This window comes from Berghia stephanieae, chromosome 7 (genome assembly GCF_034508935.2).
Source record: "Berghia stephanieae isolate SIO BIC M18660-M18661 chromosome 7, UCSD_Bste_1.3, whole genome shotgun sequence".
NCBI classification, from domain to species: domain Eukaryota; kingdom Metazoa; phylum Mollusca; class Gastropoda; order Nudibranchia; family Aeolidiidae; genus Berghia; species Berghia stephanieae.
In genome coordinates, this window is record NC_088366.1 from 54,561,300 (window position 1) to 54,585,020 (window position 23,721).

The following is a 23,721-nucleotide window of genomic DNA, read 5'->3' on the forward strand; positions in this document are numbered from 1 at the left end:
CCAGTTTGTGTTTTTAGAATTTGTCGGCTTATTAAAAATTACAACTAAATTCCAAGATGGCAGCCACCGTGAAAGACGTTAGTAACCTAGATTTGAGCATAAAATCTTTAAAATTAATGTTTCGTTTTCTACCTAGGAGTCTTTGATATGTTCTATTCAGTACAATGTTTATACTCAAGAGAAATAATAAAATTTTATTCACTCGAAATCATATTTTTAAAAAGCTTAGCGTCACTCCACTCACTGACCACTGACACTTAACTACACTGCTCAGCTCAACCTCTCATTCTCAGGCTCTTCACGAGTTATAGAATTATAGTCCTTTTAAATTTAAGGAGACTGTCCGTTTTCTGATTCTTAAAAAGTTATGTTACCTTGTGTTCTTAGGGCTATAATATAAGGAAAAGAAGAGAGAGAAGAAAAAACCCAACAATCTCCTTGGCCTTGGCGTTCTCTGCCAACATGAACATCATTGTGAACATGCCAATTCCAACTCCACAGCCACAGTTTCTGCAGGATGATGGAATCATGAACTTGGTTTCCTAGAACACATGGATTTCTTCGAATTCATTTGAATTTCCCGATTTCATTCCTTCCTCGAACTTATTTCCTTTTTACCGTGATCGTGGTTTCCTCTCAAACTCAAACTAATTTCACCCGCACCCAGCCAACGTAAATTACAAAAAAATTAAAGGTTTTTAAAAAGAAAAATATGCCCCCCCCCCTCCCGCCCGTACTGTGTATTTGTGGTCCCAGTTATTAGAGTACTCACTTCTTCAAAGTCAAAGGGGCCAAGTTCGATGCCGGATTCTTCCTTTTTACTGGCACTGATATGACCTAAATGGGTTGCAAGCGCCATAAAAATAAAACCCTACAAAATTTAAAAACAAACAAGTATAACATAGGCCGAGGTAGACACTTTGTTGATAATAAATACCAGTTTATGGGCTGCAGTTAAGCTCACTGTCTGTTGGGTGAATCATTTTTGTTGTTTGATATATTGCCATATATAATATATACTGTTTTCGTCACAATGAATGGTGTTTGTTTGAAGCTTGTAGAACTATTTAAATTTCGGTAATTTTGGAAAGATAGATTTCTTACCAAGGGGAGTAAATTTTTTACGATATTTTGCGTGAGAATGGTGTTGCCACATCAAGAGATTTTGTTTTTGTTTTGTGTATTTTTCTTTTCTGCTGGACATTGGACTAGAGTCACTGATTCTTTCACTTTGCTCAAATCTTCCTGTAGAACTAGGATTAACTCTGGCACCATGGAGCTTATGGTTCTGATGAATATTCCATTAAAATTAGAATTTAAATCTTCGTTCTTATTCTTTTTTTTTTTTTTTTTTTTGAAATCACAGTCAATTTTATATTCTGTCATTGTCTCTCTCTCTCCATGGGTCAAAGTTTGCCAGCGTACGATGGAAATGCCGGTGAATGATAATTTCTAGGACTGTCTTACCGGTTAATTGATACTTTTGCTGGTGAGGAGTTAATAGTTTACCCGCACTTGTCACCATTACCAATCATCATTTACTGACCACCACTTTACTACTACTACTACAACTACTAATACTTCTACTACTACTACTACTATGGATTGTTTCAGGTTATTTGTGTATGGCATTCAACACTTTCATGCGAAGTGCCTGTGCCAACTTTGACCCATGTCTCTCTCTCTCTCTCTCTCTCTCTCTCTCTCTCTCTCTCTCTCTCTCTCTCTCTCTCTCTCTCTCTCTGTAGTCAGAAACAGAATAATTTACAATTTACAGATTTTAAAAATACTTTCTCAAACAGAGTGATGCTCAGGTCACCTTTGAGGATCAGCAGAGGATAAACAAATTTGCCAGAATCAACTCCAAACTTATTGACTGTAAGGAGGAATTGGTAGCCAAAGAAGTAAGTCATTTTTCAGTGCCAAATTCAGATGGTGTTGGTAAATTTAGGATTGAGATTAATCCTTTCAATCTTTATAATTTAACTCTCTCTCTCTCTCTCTCAAGTTCATATGCATGGAAAAGCGAAAATTTGTTCGATTTACAATGAGGGTGAACTCGAGAGAGTTAAGGCCCATGTTAACTTACGATAGTTTATCCCAGTGTGAGATATTGCCAATTGTTTAATATCAGGATAGGGGTATTGAATATATCATAAAGTACTTTTAGGGCTCCCGATAGCTCGGTTGGTAGAGCACTCGCTTCACATGCAAAGGGAGTGAGATCGATCCAGAGTGAAGTAAAGATTTTTTTCTGACCCTCTCATCCACCCAGATTGGGTCAGATTGGGTAGCTGGGTCTGTTTAGTACTGTCAGATCTAGCAGATTACTTTGCAATAGCCCGAGGATAGTAAGCATTTGCTATTGTCCATTTCACGCTTTAGAAAGTTTATAATTGCTCTGAATCACTACTACAATACAAAATACTTTTATCTATATCTACATGGGTACAAAAGGTGCCTCATCACACCTGCCTAGCAACAGCCCTTTTGGTTTCACACTCAATTGAAAGAATCAAGCTGTAATTCTTTACTTTGAGCACAGTTGATTTTTAAAAATCAAATCGATCGGATTATTCTCTGCTAAAATGGTTCACTGTTTTTCCCCTGATTTTCGAGATTGCCTGTCAGTTTTACCGATTTTTAAGTGGGACCACTTTTGGTTGCTGTGACATCACGACTTTGGAAACCTAATACAGTGGAACCTCCCGATAACAACATGCCACGGGACCGAGTTTTTATGTCGTTATCCGGAGTTGTCGTTATTTAGAGGTTTCTAAGATGGCGGACAAAGTGGGCGTGGTAAGGTCCGCGGGACCAGTTTTTATTAACATTGACAAAACAAACAAAACATTGTAGTGTATTCCTCTTAGAGGGTTCTGGTGCGTGTGTCTGGATGAGACTTTTAGGTGATCTGAACTGAGTACACTGATAGTGTGCTCCTGGAATCTACATCTGTTCCCTATTTAAACCATTCCCATTTGTCTTACTTTTTCTTATGTCATTTCAGTTGTAAATCTAGAATGTTTTTTACTATCCAATTTTCTTCCTTTTTACTGGCGCTGATATGACATAGATGTGTCACAAGCGCTGTAAAACCCTTTAAAACAAACAAAAACAGGTAATTCGGACGCTGCGAGTTAGATAAAATTCCTCCTCCTCCTCCGACAAAAACACTACTACTACTATACTACTACTACTACTACTATACTACTACTACTACTACTACTACTACTACTACTAACTAACTACTACTACTTACTACTACTACTACACTACTACTACTACTACTACTACTACTACTACTACTACTACTATACTACTACTACTACTACTACTACTACTACAATACTACTACTACTTACACTACTACTACTACTACTACTACTACTACTACTACTACTACTACTACTACTACTACTACTACTACTACTACTACTACTACTACTACTACTACTACTACTACTACTACTACTACTACTACTACTACTATCTACTACTACTACTACTACTACTACTACTACTACTACTACTACTACTACTACTACTACTACTACTACACTACTACTACTACATACTACTACTACTACTACTACTAACTACTACTACTACTACTACTACTACTACTACTATACTACTACTACTACTACTACTACTACTACTACTACTACTACTACTACTACTACTACTACTACTACTACTACTACTACTACTACTACTACTACTACTACTACTACTACTACTACTACTACTACTACTACTACTACTACTACTACTACTACTTACTACTACTACTACTACTACTACTACTACTACTACTACTATACTACTACTACTACTACTACTACTACTACTACTACTACTACTACTACTACTACTACTACTACTACTACTATACTACTACTACTATACTACTACTACAAACTACTACTACTACTACTACTACTACTACTACTACTACTACTACTACTACTACTACTACTACTACTACTACTACTACTACTACTACTACTACTATACTATTACTATTACTATTACTATTACTATTACTATTACTATTATTATTATTATTATTATTATTATTACTACTACTTCTACTACTACTACTATTTCGATCACCACATAATATCACATTTTCCAAGATTTTGTGTTTACTTGCTTACACTTACATTATACCTTGGTTTTTATTAATGCATATCAGCCAAGATTCGTCAAAAAAGCTGCGTTCTCATTGGTTCAAGCAGGAATCGGTTTTATAAACTTTTGAGTACTCATACTCGGTATTTTTAGTATCAGATATCTACGAAAACTGCCGAAAATCGCCAAAACGATGTCGTTATTCGGGGGTTTTATCAAAAAGTGCGTCGTTATTTGGAGGTTTTATTACTGATCTTAAATAGAAAAAAAATCGGGATCACTGGTCAATGTCGTTATCAGGAGGTTGTCGCTATTCGGAGGTGTCGTAATCGGGAGGTTCCACTGTAATATAGGCTCGGGACCCAATCCTAGCTAGAATGGCTGGATAATTTTAATTAATTCCGATATTTCATAGACTATAAGTTTATAGTATAGGTAATAAGTATTTTGACCTTATAACATACAGTTAACACAGATATTTCTCTACTTTATTTCAAATTGTTTTCTGGAAAGAGTATGGCACACACATTTCACAAGTAAATCTAGATTAGTCATTATGTATAACTTGTACAGGCTATTATCTGAGTTATCATTCTTGATTTTGATATTAATTTACTTTTCTCGAGATAATATCAATATTTTTAGTGCAATTGTATCTATTTATTTATTTATTTTTATTTTTTTTTGTGATATTTTATTTTACTCCATAAAGATTTTGGAGATCAATAAATTTGCAGCTTGTTTTTATTCACAGTAAAGGCTCAGGACCTTTTCTTTCCTTCACGTAAATAAATAATGACAAATGATTAAATTGGAAATTCAGGGACTCCAGTCATCTTGTTGAGTTTTTATATCGCGTAATAGTAATATCCACTATTCATGCTCAAAGTACTTTACAAGAGGTTCGTTGTCAACAGCAACTCTAAACATGTACAACAAGACATGACAATTTTTTAACGACAGAGACAACGCTGTTAATGAAATGACCAGGTACTCATTTTATACCCGAGTTCAGTGAGAGAATGTGAGTAAAGAGCCTTCTCCAGGGACTGTCATACCATAAGACCACATAGCCGCAGTCTATTTTGATTCTGAATTTTTTTTTGGTTACGCACAATGGAGGAAAACCAGAAGAAATTTCTTTTCATACACGTTGCTCATTTCTGTGTTGCCTCCTCTTTGGACTGTTGTGTCTTTTGTAAATCTGAACAAGGTTCAAATTCATGTTCTTTTTTCCTGCTATTCTTATCATTATCAGAAAGAAATGGAGAATCTTAACGATGCAGAGGAAGAAATGATGATGCTCGACGGAGACGACGAAAGAATCCCTTATCAAATCGGTGAAGTCCTGGTCGAGATGGAGTTGGAAGAGGCTCAGGCAGCGCTGGAGAAGGCAAAAGAGTTTTGCCAGGAAGAAATTGCTGCCCTCAAAAAACGTCAAGAAACGCACAAAGAGACATTGAGTGGTTTGAAGACATTGCTCTATGCCAAGTTTGGAACAAATATCAACTTAGATCAAGATGAAGACAGCTAAAAGTGGAAATGTGTCATTTGATGCTGTTTTATGTGCTTGGCTTTTTTTCTTTTTTTTTTTATGAAGATGAATTGAGAGTGCAGTTGTGGTTGTAGAAAAGAAGAGATATAATGTATTATTTATTGGATATTGAATGTGTCTTTGTTCTAGTGTATATCATCTGGAGATTTTTTTTTTTCGGGGAAAATTTTTTCTAATTTTGTTTTTAAGAATGGTTACCTTCCTTCCATCTTCATAAGATGTATATTAGGTAAGGTGCCTATAAATAAATCCACCAAAAAAATGTTTTGATAACATTCTTTTCAATCCAGTTTTGATCTTTAATATATAATATATCTGTAGATTAACATTCTGTTCTTTTTTTTACTTAGAAGTCTTGAATGACTATATTTTTTAAATTTGATAGTAAAAGTGAATGTAATTGCAGTATGGAAAATGGAATAATTCATTTATATATCAAGTAAGCCTATATTTACACTGAAAGGTATTGAAGTTGAAACTAATCGAATGCAATTGAGGAGAGAAAAAGGATTTAAATTTAATCATTTCTTTCATTAAAAGAAATAATTTTTAGTATGAATTGTTGGATCTGTCACTCATTTAATGTTCATTTGACTTTGGCCCTTTTTTTTCTTTGTGATACATGATATACTATCAACCCATTTAATTAAACATGATTTTTTATTAAAATTAACAACCTTTTACTTTGGGAATTATTTCAATACTTTCTTCTTTACCAATTGGGGTGGGGGGTTGACAGAACATCTTTCCCCGTGGGGCTCATCAATCATTGACCTTCCCGGCTCAAGGTCAGATCTGACTCTCTTCTATCTCCTTCCACACATACCTATTCTGTCCTTGGCCTGGTACAACATTGCATACATTTTATGTTTTGCTCCGGCCTTTGTCTTGGATCCCTTGTTAAGAAAACACGGTTGTAAGGGAAAACAGATAAGGGGGATATAAGACACCACAAGTGACCTTCAGAAGGCGCCAAACAGTTCTTGGAAAAGACTTCACACATTCTCACTATTACTATACTCCAGTGTAAAATGAGCATCTGGCTTACTGCAATAAAATAAGAAAAACAAAACAAAAAAACTTGAGCTTTTATATAGCTCAATATCCATCAAACATGCTCAAAGCACGAGTCCCTAGCCAAGAGCAATAGTCAACGTGTAGAACAAGACATGGCGCCTATTACTATTACTATTTAACATTACCATTTTTTTTCAGACAGAAACAATGCTGTACTGTTAACGGCCTGACTGGTACTCATTTTACACCCGACTACGGTGAACGATTGTAAGCAAAGAGCCTTTTCCAATAACTTAACAATATACCGCGCATGATATAACTCAAACTAATGACCTTACGGTCTGAATGCAAGTGTCAGTCAGTGTCATTGTCGTATCATTAGACCACATAGCCAAAAAGAAATCATAATAGGGCTTTAACAGGCTGCATGTCTCATTCTGCATTTGCTGTCAGTTTTGAACCCCAGGCTGTGCGCATAGTTACTGAATACTGTGTACCATAAAACTGGGAAAAAAAGGCCATTATCTGATGCTGTGCATTTAGGTGAAATACACACACCATCTGCCAACCAGATATAACATACCAACACACAAAACTATGTGTAACCTTGAACGTTTAGTCTTTTGTTTTTAAGGGTTTTACGGTGCTTGCAGCACATTAAGGTCATATCAGCGCCAGTAAAAAGGAAGAAAATGGGACAGTAAAAAGTTCTAGAATTACAATTAAAGCACAAAAGAAAAGGTGAGACAAAGGGGAATTGGTTCAAATAGGGAACAGATGTAGATTCCAAGAGAACACCATCAAAGTACTTAAGTTTGAGATCACCTAAAATCTCATCCAGACACAAGCACAGGTCCCAACTAAGAGGAATACACTCAAATGTTTACAAATCATATAATACAATATGTAAACTAAACATAATACTATGTATAACAGAGATGATTTACAAGGATAACTATAACTATACATTCAACTGTTTCCCTCCCAGCCAAGGAACTCCGGCAAGGGTCAGGACAAAACTAAGTAATCTCGTTCCAAGACAATGACAGGAAACTATTGGAAAACGGGTATGGGAGGATAGAAGTAATAGAAGATACAGCATGTACCTCCCCGCCCACTATGGGAGGTTGGGATCCCCACCCAGGACGTTTACTCTGATAATTTAGTGATAACTAATCACCAAAATGGCAGTCTAAAAACAATAACAAGGAGCTGAGTGATGCCAATATCGTTCCTTCTATAATTTTGCTGAACAAAATATACAAGCAGTCATTTGATAATCCCCCTCCATCAATAGCTGTCACTAGTCACTAGATGACGGAAAACGAATTTTGTGGACCGTGTAATAGTAGCAACGTTAACATATTTGCAAGTCTGATACTGCTGTCATCTGCATTTTTTGCGGCCGCAAATATCAGGGCGATCCGCAAATTTTGGGAAAATTGGCAAATCGCGTGGCAAATTTTGGGAAAAAAAAGAAGCGAAAACAAAATAACGAAAAAAAAGTGCGAAACTTGAGAAATGTTGCAGCTTTGCCTGGGCCCAAACCAAGGGAAGCTACTCTCTACGGATAATGATCCTTTAAAATCTTTGTAACAATGCTATTGTGTAAATTAATAAATGTAGCCTCCTTAAATGTAATAAATTGTCTTATATATATTTTTTTTCTGTATCGCATGTTAATTTTTACTGAAACGCTTAGTTCTCCTCGGAAAATTTTTTGGCAAATTTCTTGGCAAATTTTAGGGGTTTTTTGGGCAAATTATAGGTCCCAATTTGGCAAAAAATGCAGATGACAGATACTGATATCCAAACGCAATTTTGTACCTGATGATGTAACACTTGTAATTTGTAATTGACAATATTTATTCGTTGGTTTGAAACTATTACTTCCTTAACAACTGAGCTTTTTAAAAAATGGATAAAATGTGAAAGGGCATGAGTAAATGTTATGAAGAGTAGAGGTGGCTACCAGAGTTGATGCGTTGTTATATTATGATGTTTTTGTTTTTAAGGGTTTTACGGCGCTTGCAACACATTTAGGTTATATCAGCGCCAGTAAAAAGGAAGAAAATGGGATAGTAGAAAGTTCTAGAATTACAATTAAAGCACCCAAGAGAAAGTAAGACAAAGGGGAATTGGGAACAAATAGGGATCAGATGTACGAGGGCTCTTTCAGAAATAACCGAAAAATGCCCATTGCTCAGCAACGAGTGGAGATTTTTTAATTCTGTAAACGACATGATATTCCTTATTTCCTTACGGATATTCCCAGAAATTATGAAGTGCATCATTTTGCACAATGAATTTCTAGACGATTTTAAAGATGGCGGCCCACCTTGAAACTTGGTCAAAGGAGGAAATCAGAGCTGTCATACGTTTTTTGAACGCCAAATGTCTGAATCCTACCGAAATTCATAAAGAACTTCAGAGTGTATATGGTGAGCATGTTATAAGCCGTACACAAGTCTATCACTGGTGTAATTTGTTTGAAGCCGGCCATTCCGACTTGACAGACAGGGAAGGGGGAGGGCGTTCGATAACTGCGACATTAGAAGACAATGTGAAGCGAGTTGATGAGCTTATTCGTCAAGACAGGAGGTTGAAACTTCATGAAATCGCAAGCAGTCTTAAAATTTCGGAAACTTCTGCCCATAGAATTGTATTTGATGAACTTGGCTACAGAAAAGTCAGCGCAAGATGGGTTCCTAAGCAATTGACAGACAATCATAAAGAACAAAGATTGGACATCTAAAGGGAACTTTTGAGAAGAAGCAAGAGCTCACGCAGGGTTCACGGGCATACTGCCAATGCCGGCGGAGACTTTCTAGGGTACGATGTGACTTTTCTTGACAGCATAGTCACCGGTGATGAGACTTGGTTGCACCATTGCACCCCAGAAACAATGCAAGATTCGATGACATGGAAACATCCATCCTCACCTGTTGCGAAGAAATTCAAAGTCATGCAAAGAAAATAATGGGAACTGTTTTCTGGGACAGTCGTGGTGTTATTCTGTTCGAAACCTTACAACCTGGAGAAACAATCAATGCTGCAAGGTACTGCCAAACTCTTGACAAGCTTAGGGAGGCCATTCGCAGAAAGCGCCCAGGGCAGCTGACCAACAGGGTCATTTTGCAACACAACAAAGCTACACCCCACACAGCACGAGTGACGCAAGGTTGGCTAGAGAAATATGGATGGGAGATTTTGCCACACCCACCACACAGTCCAGACCTCGCACCATCTGATTATCACCTCTTTGGGCCACTGAAACGTGAGCTGGCAGGAAAGCGCTTTGATGTCGATGAAGAGCTTGTTGACCATGTGCGGAAATGGCTACAAAACCTTGACGGAAATTTCTTCCGAGAGGGTATCTATTCCATGGTGCGGCGTTGGCAGAAGTGTGTCGACAGACTTGGCTGTTACGTTGAGAAATGAAGGACGAGTCAAGGTATGAACACGTGCAAGAATTTTGTTGATAGCATAAAAAACGCGGATTTTACAGGCATTTTTCGGTTACCAATTATGAAAGAGCCCTCAGATTCCAAGAGCACACCATCAAAGTACTTAGTTTGAGATCACCTATAAGTCTCACCCAGACACAAGCATAAGATCCAACAAAGAGGAATACACTCAAATGCTTACATTTCATTAAAATTAAAAATAACAAATATAGTAATACATAACAGAGAGATGATTTGCAAGGAAAAAAATATCATCTCCCAAAACAATAACGATGCATTTGACTGATTCCCTCCAAGCTAGGACTCCGGCCGGGCCAGGACAAAACCAAGTAATCTCACCCCAAGACAAAGACAGAAAGCATGTTGGAAAACAGATATAAGGGGATAGAAGACATAGTATGTTCCCCCCTGCCCACTTTGGGAGGGCAGGAACCCCACCCAGTTGTTATATAATTACAATAATAATTTAAATGTCGGAGAAAGTTTTTCAAGATCTAATAATATCTATGTATTTTATCCTTTTTTTAAAATAATAACTATCACTATTGCTCTTTATGTTCTCTTGAGTGATATGCAGTGATGCAGCATATTCCAACAATAAAGACATTTTTGAATGAAATTAAATTGAGTGAGCCCATGACAATTTGGTTTATCAAACCTGAAAATAAGTAAACTTCGACTATTACTATTAGCCTACTAGTAGGAGAAATTTATTGTAGTAAGAAATGACTTCTAGAATTATTAATAATTGGTTTATTTCAAATCATTAAATGACAATGACAAAATCATTAAAAAATATCACATTGTATGTATGGTATATGTTTGACCTTAAATGAATACTTATGTTGTTTATGTTTTTAAGGGTTTTACGGCGCTTGCAACACATTTAGGTTATATCAGCGCCAGTAAAAAGGAAGAAAATGGGATAGTAAAAAGTTCTAGAATTACAATTAAAGCACCCAAGAAAAAGTAAGACAAAGGGGAATTGGGAACAAATAGGGATCAGATGTAGATTCCAAGAGCATACCACCAATGTACTTAGTTTGAGATCACCTATAAGTCTCATCCAGACACAAGCACAAAATCCAACAAAGAGGAACACACTCAAATGCTTACATTATACATTCAATATAAAAATACTAATACATAACAGAGATGATTTACAAGGAAAAAAATATCATCTCCCAAAACAATAACTATGCATTTGACTGTTTCCCTCCCAGCCAGGACTCCGACCAGGGCCAGGAAAAAACCAAGTAATCTCATTCCAAGACAAAGGCAGAAAACATGTTGGAAAACAGATATAAGGGGATAGAAGACACAGTATGTACCTCCCTGCCCGCTATGGGAGGTCAGGATCCCCACCCAGAAATGAATACTTAATGGCAATTAAATAACATTGAACAAATGGTAAAAATGGATTAGATACATCCTATAGAAAGCCGTATGTTTCTTTTTAGAATGAAAATACACAATGTGTACATAAATAAATAATGTAAAGTTTAAATTTGATTCCTGTACCTTAAATTATAATTTGTTTTGTTTTTTTAGAACTTTCGTACGTTTCCAAAGTTCTCTTCTGTCTAATTAACTGGCCCCAAAACATTTCTGTATTAGAAATCAGTTTGGCTAAGGAATAATTTTTATTTAGAATTTATTTTGTTCCCAAATAAAAACGATCATAGGTGGAGACCACTGTTTGTTTTTGTTTGTTTTCAAGTGTTTGACGGCGCTTGTGACACATATAGGTCATATCAGCGCCAGTAAATAGGAAGAAAATGGGATAGTAAAAAGTTCTAGAATTACAATTAAAATACCTAAGCCAAAGGGGAATTAGTCCAAATAGGGAACAGATGTAGATTCCAAGATCACACTATCAATGTACTTAGAGATCACCTAAAAGTCTCATCCTGTCCACATGTCCACACTAAGAGGAATACACTCAAATATTACAAATCATATATTATGTAAAACAAATACAATGCATGATGATTTCCAAGATAAAAAAATATAATCTCCCAAAACTCGACTATACATTTGACTGTTTCCCTCCCAGCCAGGGCCAGGACAAAACAAAGTAATCTCATTCTAAGCCAAAGACAGAAAGCATGTTGGAAAACAGATATAGAGGGATAGAAATAGAAGACACAGTTAGTGCCTCACTCCCTGTCCACTATGGGAGGGAGACCACTGCACTGTGTTCTACACAAAATAAATGCTCATTTTATTAACAGCTTGTAATATCCATTTTTTTTTTTTTTTACATTTTACTTACAGTACAGATATAATCTGAAGACTTTTATTTAAAAATCAGACATAAATTCAGATCTGCCAACTCTTCTGAATTTTTCGGGGAAATTCCTGAAATTTATTTTCATTCCTGATTTCCATAATTTCTAATTATTTTCTCAATTTTAATTTTTTTTTTTTTTTAAGATTCCAGAAAAAATATCATCATCATCATCACCACGATTAAAACCATTCCCATTCAAAATCCGTGTTTGCTAATATAATTTCCCCAATTTTGTCTCTGAAAAGTTGTCAAGTCTGTAAATTGATCCTAAAAAATATTTTATTGACAATTAATTTATTATGCAATGATTTTCAAAGAGTGAATCATTGGTTATTTATAAGATGATTAAAAAAATTTCGGTCCCACTACCTCAAAGGGGGATTGTGTTTGGAAGAAACGAATGCTAAAAAGTTAATAATATTATATACTATTAAAATGATCAAAAATATGAGTCTGGTTCATTTTCTTCAATAAAACAAAACATATTGAATTCAAATTACATAATATTATTGACCATAAATTCAATTTTACACATTGGGTCACATTTGGTCCAGAATCTCAAATGGATCCACTTGTTTTTCCATTCTTCTATATAAAAATAAATGTTATTTATTATCAGCATTTTTATTCGTCTTGGTCAAATAAAACTTACTCTGGCTAGAAATAGAAGAAAATGGCAAATAACTATTTCAATTATACACTAAAAGAAATAAGGCTCACAATCCCCCCTCCAAGGGGGAATAACTTTTTTAAAAAAAGATAAAAGGAAAATGGATATCACCTGTACTTCCATAGTGGCCTTCAATTGTGACCACCTGCATTTTTACAATTCTTGAATTAATATAAAAATCAAAATCACTTACACTCACCACAATTAATAATAAGTCTCAATATATCTTTTATAAAATACACGAAGGATTTTAGTCAAGTATAATAATAATATTAAAATATTGAATCCACAAACAATAACATCTTATGATAAAATAGTCAAGGATTGTAACAGACAAAGAAGTTTTAACTCACTCAATCCTAGAGATCTTTTCTACTTTTCAAAATTGGAAAACGTGTATTAAAGACGTGCATGTACATAGATAGTTTTATTCAACTATCATTAACATACAAAAACTAAACAAAAACATTAGCTTTGATACTACGCCTATAATTTGTCTTAGAAAAATGTAATAAATAGGCATGGGGTAAAAGTAACCTGGGTAAACTACGGATATAGTCGGTGTTAGGGTTGAATGAGTTAATATCACAGTGATATCGATCTCCATTTGTGACCCAGTATCTCAAAACGGTATTATATCGTGGTGAACTACAATAAGATGCTGAAAATATTTGACTAAGTTGATTTATTTTATTGAGAAGAATTAATACAGTTTTGTTTTTGTTTTTTGGGTTTTGTTTTTTTTTGTTTTTTTTTTTTTGGGGGGGGGGGGGGGGGGGGTCTCCTTTTTTTTTTGAAAGAGTGAAAAAAAAAAAATACAATTTTAATTTTATATTTCTAGTCATTTTAACTTCAAATTCACTTGTAATTATTTGGTTCAGTCCGACATAATACCTTTTTGAAATATTGTTTGGCACATTTGGTTATCAATATCCAAAGTTTACAAATTGAAAAAAACACAGTTGGCTGAGATTATCACAGTAAGGAGATTTAAAAACATTTCTATAAAAAAAAAAACAAAAAAAAAAACGTTATAATAATGTACTGAGATGTAAACTTTCTGTCTCCCCTAATTACTTTCATGAAGCCACTGGACCAAGGGCAATAACAACAAAGAGAATGGATTGCACTTTGTTTTTGTTTTTAAGGTTTTACGGCGCTTGCAACACAGTTAGGTTATATCAGCGCCAGTAAAAAGGAAGAAAATGGGATAGTAAAAAGTTCTAGAATTACAATTAAAGCAACCCGGATTGCACTTTCATTCATTGGGATGTAGGAGATCTGTTTACTTTCATGTCAGCAGCCGAAACTTTAAAAGTTTCACAAATGTGCTTGACATGAATTGATAGAAATAACGTAGGCATCAATTTGTGATTTCAAGTCTGGTAGATCACTTTTTTTTTGGGTATGGATTTGTGATCTGAGGTTGGGTAGGTCAGATATTGTATGAATCTGTGACTGGAGGTCAGGTGAGTCTGATTTTGGTTTGATTTCATACCTGTAAATCTTCCAACTTTAACAGGAATTAGGATAGCTGTGTCTGTTAGATCTCGCAGATAATACATTGCAGTAGACTAGCTTCCTAACCAAAGGATAACAACAAGAGATGAAGTGAGTAGAAAAGTGCCAGAAGACAATAGAGAATAAAAAATGTTCGCAGGTTGATGGAGTTTGAACCCGCGACCTTATTGGTACAACAACTCCGCCTGGCCGGTGAGAGCGTGACTCTACCGTATGAGCTATCCACTCACTTTTCTGAATTAAAAATTAACCAAAGGATAGCACAGGATAAACTCTGGCTCCAGGTGACCAAAGGCTTGTTAAGACTAAAACAGAATACCAAAAATATAGAGGTGCCTAAATGAGTCAATAAAATGTATAGTAAACAACGTTTCGGCCTTTTCTCGTTTACCTGAAGAAGGCCAATGGCTGAAATGCAGGGTTGCCAGGTGATTTTTTGTCGTGGGGCCAGATTTTGACAAGAAAAGGACCAAATGAGACGGTTTGGGGCCAAAATACGGAAAATGTTCACTAAACGTTACAGAATGTATATCCGAATACAGATAATCATACAAACATGTGTGAACAAGAAAGAGGAGTGAGCTTACGTGCGAAGGGGGGTCGTATGCATGTTGCCAGACTCAGATTGTACATATCCAAAGGGTTGCCATAACTGCTCCTGGTGAAGGATGGTTGGTGGGTGGGTGGCCTTGGTCCACAAAGTGTAGCCTACAGTTTTGCCCTACCTAACTCCAACAAAATTTTTAAGTGATTTCTTCCATTGTTTCAACTTGGGACATATTTTCCTTATCACAGACCTGAGTGATCCTGTACTTTTCGACGACATTGTGGGTTTCCGTAGCTCCTGATACTAATTTTGTATATTTTCACAGCATGTCATTCCAATTAATCACAACTTATATGAACGAACGAATAATTCTGAAATAAAGTTCTATTTACGTTTAAATACATTCAAAGTGGAAAATTAAACAAAGTATTTACATGTAACTTAAATATTCGTTATCCAATCTACAGGAATTGCTGAATGCACTCTTCCTGCTGTTCCACATCCTTCTCATTTGATTTGGTGTACAACACCTGTGTGTTATGGAGTGCAATCATCTTGCTTGTGGCCACAAAATCTTTTACAGCATTTGGATCGTTGCTGAAGATGAGATTTGATCCTGATTATTGCATCAAGACAAAGTACTCCCATTCGGTTGCGGGGCTTTGTTTTTGTGGCTGTTACCAATGAGAAGACACGCTCGATGACTGCATTGCTGCTCGGCACAATGAGGCAATTCACCACATATTGACCTAGCTCTTCAAATCCAGGTGTTTTCATAACTCCAAACCAAAATTTATGAGTGTCACTTGGGAGTCTTGTGGTTTTGAAAGTTTCCACATCTGACCAGTCAATAAAAGTGAGACGTCTGTATTGATCCTCTACCAAATCTGATCTAACCAAATGAAGGAACGGTAGGCTGCTGAATGCAGGTTTGTCCACTTGGTTAAGGACTTTTGTTGGACTAAGCTGACTGAGTCCTTTGAATATGTCCTTTGTCGATGGAAGTCTTAGTTTGACTTGCTCACAAGCAACCTCTAACATGGACAGGCATCTTTCTTTGGTGTGACGCACTCTTTCCTCCACACGTTGGCGTTGCTGTTCATTGGCTACAAATTCCAGTACATATTTACTACATTCATTTGTGAACTTGTACCCAAATTCCACGAACAAGGCAGTTCCATTGTTTTTCAATCATACAGGCATTTGGGGAGTGGGAGGGCGGTGTTAAGTGCCGACCCGGACCCAACCCCCCTCCCCCCCCCTCTCAATTTCCGAACTCCAAGTCATCGCCGTCCGTTGTCAGATTCCTTGCCTCGTGTAATTAATCAGCACTCAGCACATGCAAGCTCCTTGCAGAGACAGGTCGAGGAGGGTTTTGGTGCCAGATCAATGTCTCAAACACTCGAATTAGTAATACTACGAATATCGATGTGTGCATGCACATATCAGTTTTCTTGATGTGGATAAATTGAACAAAATTCATTTTGAACTAAAGGCTATGTAGTTGGGTTCGTTTGGGGTAATCACTCTCCAAAAGGGGCCAAAAAAGGGCCAAAGGGCCAAATGATATATGGGGGTCCAACTGTGTTTGAAAAGGGCCAAAAATCTCGGATTTGGCCCCAAAAGGGGCCAAAATGGCAACCCTGCTGAAATGTTGTCTACTTTACTACTGTACTTTGTTTTGTATCTTTTATTTTATCATTCTTACTCCCTTTATTTTACTATACATTTTAAAACAAAATTCTAAAATGAATAATCAAATACGCTACCTTATTTGACATGACAGAGAATTGACAAATTGGAATAGTTTAGCAAATGTTAATAACAATAATATGTAAAATTGTAAAGCAACTAAGCATTTAAGTGGAAATGAGTGTTATTTGTAAAAAATATTATTTCTATTTCTTTTCAAAAACGAAATTCTCCATAAGCCGATTGGCAGTTTATTAATGTTGAAAAAAAAAAAAACATTCAAATTGTATTTGACATGAAAATAAAATCTGAAGACATGTAATATTAACACACTCTTAAAACTCAAGTGCAACTTTGTATCTAGAACTGTTATAAATTTAAAAATTATATTAAAAAATGAAAAAAAAAAAATTTTAATTTAGAAAAATGCAACAACAATATAAAGTGTAAAAGTAAAAATAACTTACAAGGATTTATAAATAGATTTACAACAATATGATTTTTTCCAGAATTATTGCAGTACAAATAATTCAGTTTAAAAATCCATAGCGAATAATGTCGTTTAAATAGAAAATAATATTTTCGTATTATGTTAGCCTCGTTTTGTTCTGAAAGGATTTTATTTACAGCACTTGCAACACTGTTGGGTTATTTCAACCACATTCAAAAGGAAGAAGATATGAAGGAATAGATGTAGATCTGAAATTAAAATCGCCAAAGAAAAAGAAACCAAAATCAGATAGGGAACAGAGAATTCCACGTTGAATCCATCAATGTGCCAATTTTGAAATTTTTTTTTGTTTGTTTGTTTGTTGCTTTAGGTCTCTTCCAACACAATTGAGGTTATATGAGAGACCGTTGAAACAAAAAAACAAGCAATCTAACAAAAATAGTACAAATGTCAATCAAAATCATAACCTAAAGATATCATAAGCTAAATTATAAATAACCAAGAACAAACAGGCAGAGGATTTACAGGAAAAAAAATATCCCCTGTCAAAAATACAATCACAAACCAAAGAAGCAGGATAGGCTAGTAAAGAGAAGAAGAAACGACATCACTATCGGATCGTACACCCATGCGAACATCATAGGTATATGATTCAAGGGTGATGCTCCCATCCAACCACCCGCCAATTTTGAAATGACCTACAAGTCCCATCCAAGGCACAAGCAAAGGATCTAGCTATGGAGGATTCACCCAAAACACAATATATTCAAAAATGCATAACAGAGAGATGATTTACAGGGGAAAAAAAAATCATCTATCAAAAATAGTTACTTTACATTTGACTGTCTCCTTCCAAGCTAAGGATTCCAGTTAGGACTGGGACAAAACTTAATTTAGGAAAAACATGGAAAGTAACATGGAAAGGGAAAACAGTTACATGGGATAGAAGACGCAGCAAGTGACATCTCTGTCCACCATGGGAGGTCAAAAGACCCCACTCAAATATATATTTTATTAGGCATTCTACCGATAGACTCAGCATAGAGTATAATATAACATACATAAATAACATAAATTTGAACTAGATATTGTGAAGACTTTTTAAGTCCATAAAATTAAATACAACTTTTTTAGTCCATAACATTAAATACAATCTAAAACATTGACTTTAAAACTAAAAACAACAAGAGTCGGTGTCAAATAGACATCACCACCATTTCTAGTAATAGGTAAGGCAAACCCTCTTATCGAGTCATGGCTTTATTGGCAAACCGAGAATTTCAACTCAAATCGTCACTCTCTTTTTCTCATTTTTAGTCCGTCAAATAAAACGCGTTTGGTATCAAATTAAATCTCAAATCTTCATCTTTTAAAAAATGTTTATGCTTTTTTCCGTAGGATTTGCCATTATTTCATAGCTCTGAGTTGAAGAAGAGCAGTAAACTCCAATTTTGGAACCAGCACTCTGTTACTCGAACACCATAACTGACAGTTGACTTTTCTCTCCCCTCAGCTGATCGTATCAACGCTATTAATAGTAACGTCAATGGCAGCATCAGAAAGAAATTTGAATTGAACATGCTGTCATTCGATACCAGATTCGCATTTTTAAGAATATTTTCAAAGTTTCAAATTTCAAGTTAAAAACTTTAAATTGATAAAAAATTAAAGAAAAATTTGAAAATTTGGATGATTCTAGAATCAAAAGAAAAAGTTAAATCACAGTTTTAAAATGATGTATACGAAAGAAAGATTTATAGCTTTGCTTTCACCAGCCAACTGAAAATGAAACTAAAACTACAACCCTTGCCGTATTGACTTCACTCATACGCTGGCTCAGGCACAAGACACGATCGCTGATATTTTGTAACTTCGCGTTGAAATTGACAATTCTGGCTTTGTCTGGTACTTTGGGGGCGAACTATTTCTATTTTACTTGGAGTTGAGCTCAGGAAAAGAAAATTAACGCATTGTTTATAAAAAGATGTGTATTGTTAGAAAGTTTCTGAGGTCTTGCTTGATTATTTATGAAAATATGGCATTTTGAAAACGGACAAAAGGTTGCCTTCAAAGCAGCTCAAATTTGGGCCATTTTCTACAAATTTCTAAATAGCATATCTTTTTAAATTTTTAAGCGATTTTAATAATTGTTTTACCATTTTAATCAGGAAAAAAAGTTCTACATATTGAATGCAACTTAAAGATAATTATTATAAAATATAAATTCGGGCTTTCCATACCTACTAGTAAATATAAATCATATGGCTGAGGTCAAATTTATGAGAAATGGGTTTCCTCAAACTGCGTTGAATCACGATTTTGAATGTGCTGTCAGCTGATGATTTTCAAATGAAAGATAACGATATGAATATGATAATGAAGGCACATTGCTAGTTTGGGATGAAATGATTCTTCAATAATTTTTTCTGATTCATAAAAGGGCCTCTATAGATAGTATGCGCTTGGCTAAGAAGCTCATAACATTGCCATCTGGAAGTATAACGGACCAACACACAAAACTGTGTGTATCCATGAACGTTTATAGTCGGGTTAATACAGTTCAGTAAGCATTACTCATAAAGGCGGATGGCAAAAAACAATAACAAAGACCAGAGTGACGTCGTCTTCGAACTATCTATAAAATCCCCCCCCCCCCCCCCTCAAGCATGATACTAGATTGAGATGATGGGGTTATGCAAGTCAAATATCACGTGACAGGTTATGCTGTAGATGAAATGGGTTTTAAATCGGGTTTGCATCCGGCGTCGACTGCTTTTGTGATTTGTTTGACGAGATAGTTAAAGATCGGGGCATTGTCTGTGTGTACATGATGTCCAGCATCCTCTATGACCTGGTGAAAAGAGAGGAAGAGAGAGAGAGAGAGAGAAAATGTCATTGACAAGAATTGAAATTATGTGATGAATCATTTCAAATTGTGATATACAGTATCGAAACGGTATTAAAAGGAAATATGGGGGGGGGGGGAGAGAGAGAGAGAGAGAGAGAGAGAGAGAGAGAGAGAGAGAGAGAGAGAGAGAGAGAGAGAGAGAGAGAGAGAGAGAAAGAGAGAGAGAGTTGATAATTCTCATAATTTTGATTCTCTTTGATATAACGGATTAGCTTCAGAAGACCTTGGAATTTGTTATTAGCATTGGGAATCCAGGTTTGATCCCCTTCGAAGGAATGCAAGAAAGAGAAGAAAATATTATTTTGATTTTAGGTCTAAATTTTGATATTTCAGTTATTTAAAAGGCTTTCAATGTGAAGAATAAATTCAGTTTTTCTAATAATGTACAAATTTTGTACTTTTGATCACATGACTTAAAATTCAAATTTTAGCATCCTGTTTCTTCTGACATAATTTTTAAAAAATTGAGCTTTTATTCAGGGCAATATCTACTTAATGTGATCAAAATGCTTTACAAGGGGTCCCTGGCCAACAGCAACTTTAAACATTTAGAACGAGACACGACGCCTGCAATTTTTTTAGACAGAGACAATGCTGTTAACGGCCAAGTACTCATTTTACACCTAAGTGTGGTGAGAGAATGTGAGTAAAGAGTCTTTTCCAAGGACTCAACTATACATCGAGTGAGGCTGGAACCCAGGACCTTCCGATCCGAAAGCGAGTGTCATACCTCAAGACCACATTGCCGCACACATAATATATACAATAATAAGGCAAAGGGGTCACATAAATCTCTGTAAAAGCTTTACTTTACCCCAATATATCAGTACTTTAATCCTCAAATTCAACTAATTCAAATCAAAGAGTTTTTCTAAAAAAGATGTGAGAGTAAACATCTCAGTATCCGATTCAATGAAGCCTCTTTTATATGTATGTAATAGTGAAACGAACGAGGAAGTGTTGGAGAAGTTGAGAAAGGGAAGAATACTAATCGATAGCATCAGAAAGAGGCAGTTACGCTTTCTGGGACATGTGTGGGAAGAGACGGAATAGAAAAGTTAGTAACATCTGGGATGATCGAAGGAAAGAGAGCTAGAGGAAGACAAAGAATGGCTTATCTCGAGGAAGTGTTGGAGAAGTTGAGAAAGGGAAGAATACTAATCGATAGCATCAGAAAGAGGCAGTTACGCTTTCTGGGACATGTGTGGGAAGAGACGGAATAGAAAAGTTAGTAACATCTGGGATGATCGAAGGAAAGAGAGCTAGAGGAAGACAAAGAATGGCTTATCTAAACAACCTAAGAATGGCCAAATGTGACTTTAAAAGCAACACAGATTTCCTGCGCACCGCAGAGGATCGTGATTCGTGGAGACAGCTGACCGGCAACGTGCTCAAGAGCACAAGCCACGATGGATGATGATGAATTGTGAAAATAGGGAGCAGGCACCGGCTATGTGGTCTGGTGGTATGACACTCGCTTTTGGATAAGAAGGTCCCATTCTCACTTGGTGCATAGTTGAGTCCTTGGAAAAGGCTCTTTACTCACATTCTCTTATCGTACTCAGGTGTAAAATGAGTACCTGGCCATTAACAGGGCTGTCTCTGTCCGCAAAATTGTAATATCGCCTAACAGGCGTCATGTGTCCTGTCCTACATGTTAATTGCTGCTGTTGATTAGGGACCCCTTGTAAAGCGTTTCAAGAATGTTTAGTGCATATTGTGCTATACAAATGCTCTATTTTTTTTAATGCTCTAGATAAGGATCTGAAAAGGTGTGCATGGAATGGTGCCAGACAAAGTAAGAATGAAAAATTCAAGAAAAGAAAAAAACATCCCAAAAAATCATGACAGTGTATAACTGCTATTTCGTCTAACTGGCCTTGTTGTATCTGAGGTCCTCTATGCACAATGTTGTTTTTGTTTTTAAGGGTTTTACGGCGCTTGCAACACATTAAGGTCATATCAGCGCCAGTAAAAAGGAAGAAAATGGGATAGTAAAAAGTTCTAGAATTACAATAAAGCACCCAAGAAAAGGGAAGACAAAGGGAAATTGGTTCAAATAAGAAACAGGTGTAGAACCAAAAGCACACTATCAAAGTACTTAGTTTGAGATCACTAAAGTCTCATCCAGACACAAGCACAGGTCCCCACTAAGAGGAATACACTCAAATGTTTTACAAATCATACATACCAATAAAGAAACAAAATGCAGTGCATAACAGAGAGATGATTTACAAGGAAGAAAATATCATCTCCCAAAACAATAACTATGCATTTGTCTGTTTCCCTCCCAGCTAGGACTCCGGCCAGGGCCAAGACAAAACCAAGTAATCTCATTCCAGGACAACGACAGGAAACAATTGGAAAACGGGTTGGGGGGGGGGATAGAAGACACAGCATGTACCTCCCTGCCCACTATGGGAGGTCAGGAACCCCACCAAAAGGGATAGAAGACACAGTATGTACCTCCCTGCCCACTATGGGAGGTCAAGAACCCCACCAAAGGGGATAGAAGACACAGTATGTACCTCCCTGCCCATATGGGAGGTCAGGAACCCCACCAAAGGGGATAGAAGACACAGCATGTACCTCCCTGCACACTATGGGAGGTCAGGAACCCCATCAAAGGGGATAGAAGACACAGCATGTACCTCCCTGCACACTATGGGAGGTCAGGAACCCCACCAAAGGGGATAGAAGACACAGTATGTACCTCCCTGCCCACTATGGGAGGTCAGGAACCCCACCAAAGGGGATAGAAGACACAGCATGTACCTCCCTGCCCACTATGGGAGGTCAGGGACCGCACCAAAGGGGATAGAAGACACAGTATGTACCTCCCTGCCCACTATGGGAGGTCAGGATCCCCACCCAGCCTTACCTGTATATCGGTATAACTTGAGGGGCGTTGCTCAATGACTTCGCTTAGCTGACTGGTCCCCATCCACGAATCTTTGCCGCATATAAATGTAACATCCAATGCTGGGTCCCACCCATGAGCCCTGTCCACCATGGGCTTACGAGCGAAGGCAAGCGGGTATGAAACTTTGGCAAAACCAACTTCACCACTGATTAAAGAAGAATTTTTTTGTTTTTTTTTTAATTGCACCTTTTACGGCCAAAGCCAAATGCAAGAAATATATTTTATTTTGTAAAATTATTTTTAAAATACAAGAATTAAAATTTTTTAAAAACCCTACACAAAATGTATATATAAATAATATCATACCTTCTAAAATGTAAGAAAATAAATGAAGTTAACAGCAAACCAAAAATTATATTTTTATCTGCTACTCTGTGCGGCTATGTGGTCTAGTGGTATGACACTCGCTTTTGGATCGGAAGGTCCTGGGTTCGAGCTTCGTGCTCGGCGCACAGTTGAGTCCTTGGAAAAGACTCTTTACTCACATTCTCTCACCGTACTCAGGTGTAAAATGAGTACCTGGCCGTTAACAGCGTTGTC

At 36.4% G+C, this 23,721-nt stretch overlaps 2 protein-coding genes across 2 annotated transcripts in view; one reads left to right on the top strand and one right to left on the bottom strand.

The window, feature by feature from the left end:
- Positions 1-6,375, top strand: LOC144977508 (prefoldin subunit 4-like). Its single transcript, XM_078922806.1, has 3 exons — positions 1-77; positions 1,803-1,904; positions 5,396-6,375. The coding sequence occupies exons 1-3, from the start codon at positions 57-59 to the stop codon at positions 5,669-5,671; spliced, it is 399 nt and encodes a 132-aa protein (XP_078778932.1). The 5' UTR covers positions 1-56; the 3' UTR covers positions 5,672-6,375.
- LOC144977507 ((Lyso)-N-acylphosphatidylethanolamine lipase-like) overlaps positions 5,955-23,721 on the bottom strand; it is a 27,651-nt gene continuing 9,884 nt past the window's right edge. The window contains exons 7-8 of the mRNA XM_078922805.1: positions 23,140-23,326; positions 5,955-20,201 (exon numbers count right to left, since the gene is read on the bottom strand). Coding sequence (XP_078778931.1) covers positions 20,070-20,201; positions 23,140-23,326 — 319 coding nt within the window. The 3' untranslated portion in view covers positions 5,955-20,069. The remainder of the gene's footprint in view (positions 20,202-23,139; positions 23,327-23,721) is intronic.

What these genes read in the sequence shown, in the direction of transcription:
- LOC144977508 (XM_078922806.1), top strand. Translation starts at nt 57, where the DNA reads ATGGCAGCCACCGTGAAAGAC. An exon ending in TGGCAGCCACCGTGAAAGAC is followed by an intron (nt 78 to 1,802) that starts GTTAGTAACCTA and finishes TTTCTCAAACAG; the next exon opens with AGTGATGCTCAGGTCACCTT. An exon ending in AGGAATTGGTAGCCAAAGAA is followed by an intron (nt 1,905 to 5,395) that starts GTAAGTCATTTT and finishes TATCATTATCAG; the next exon opens with AAAGAAATGGAGAATCTTAA.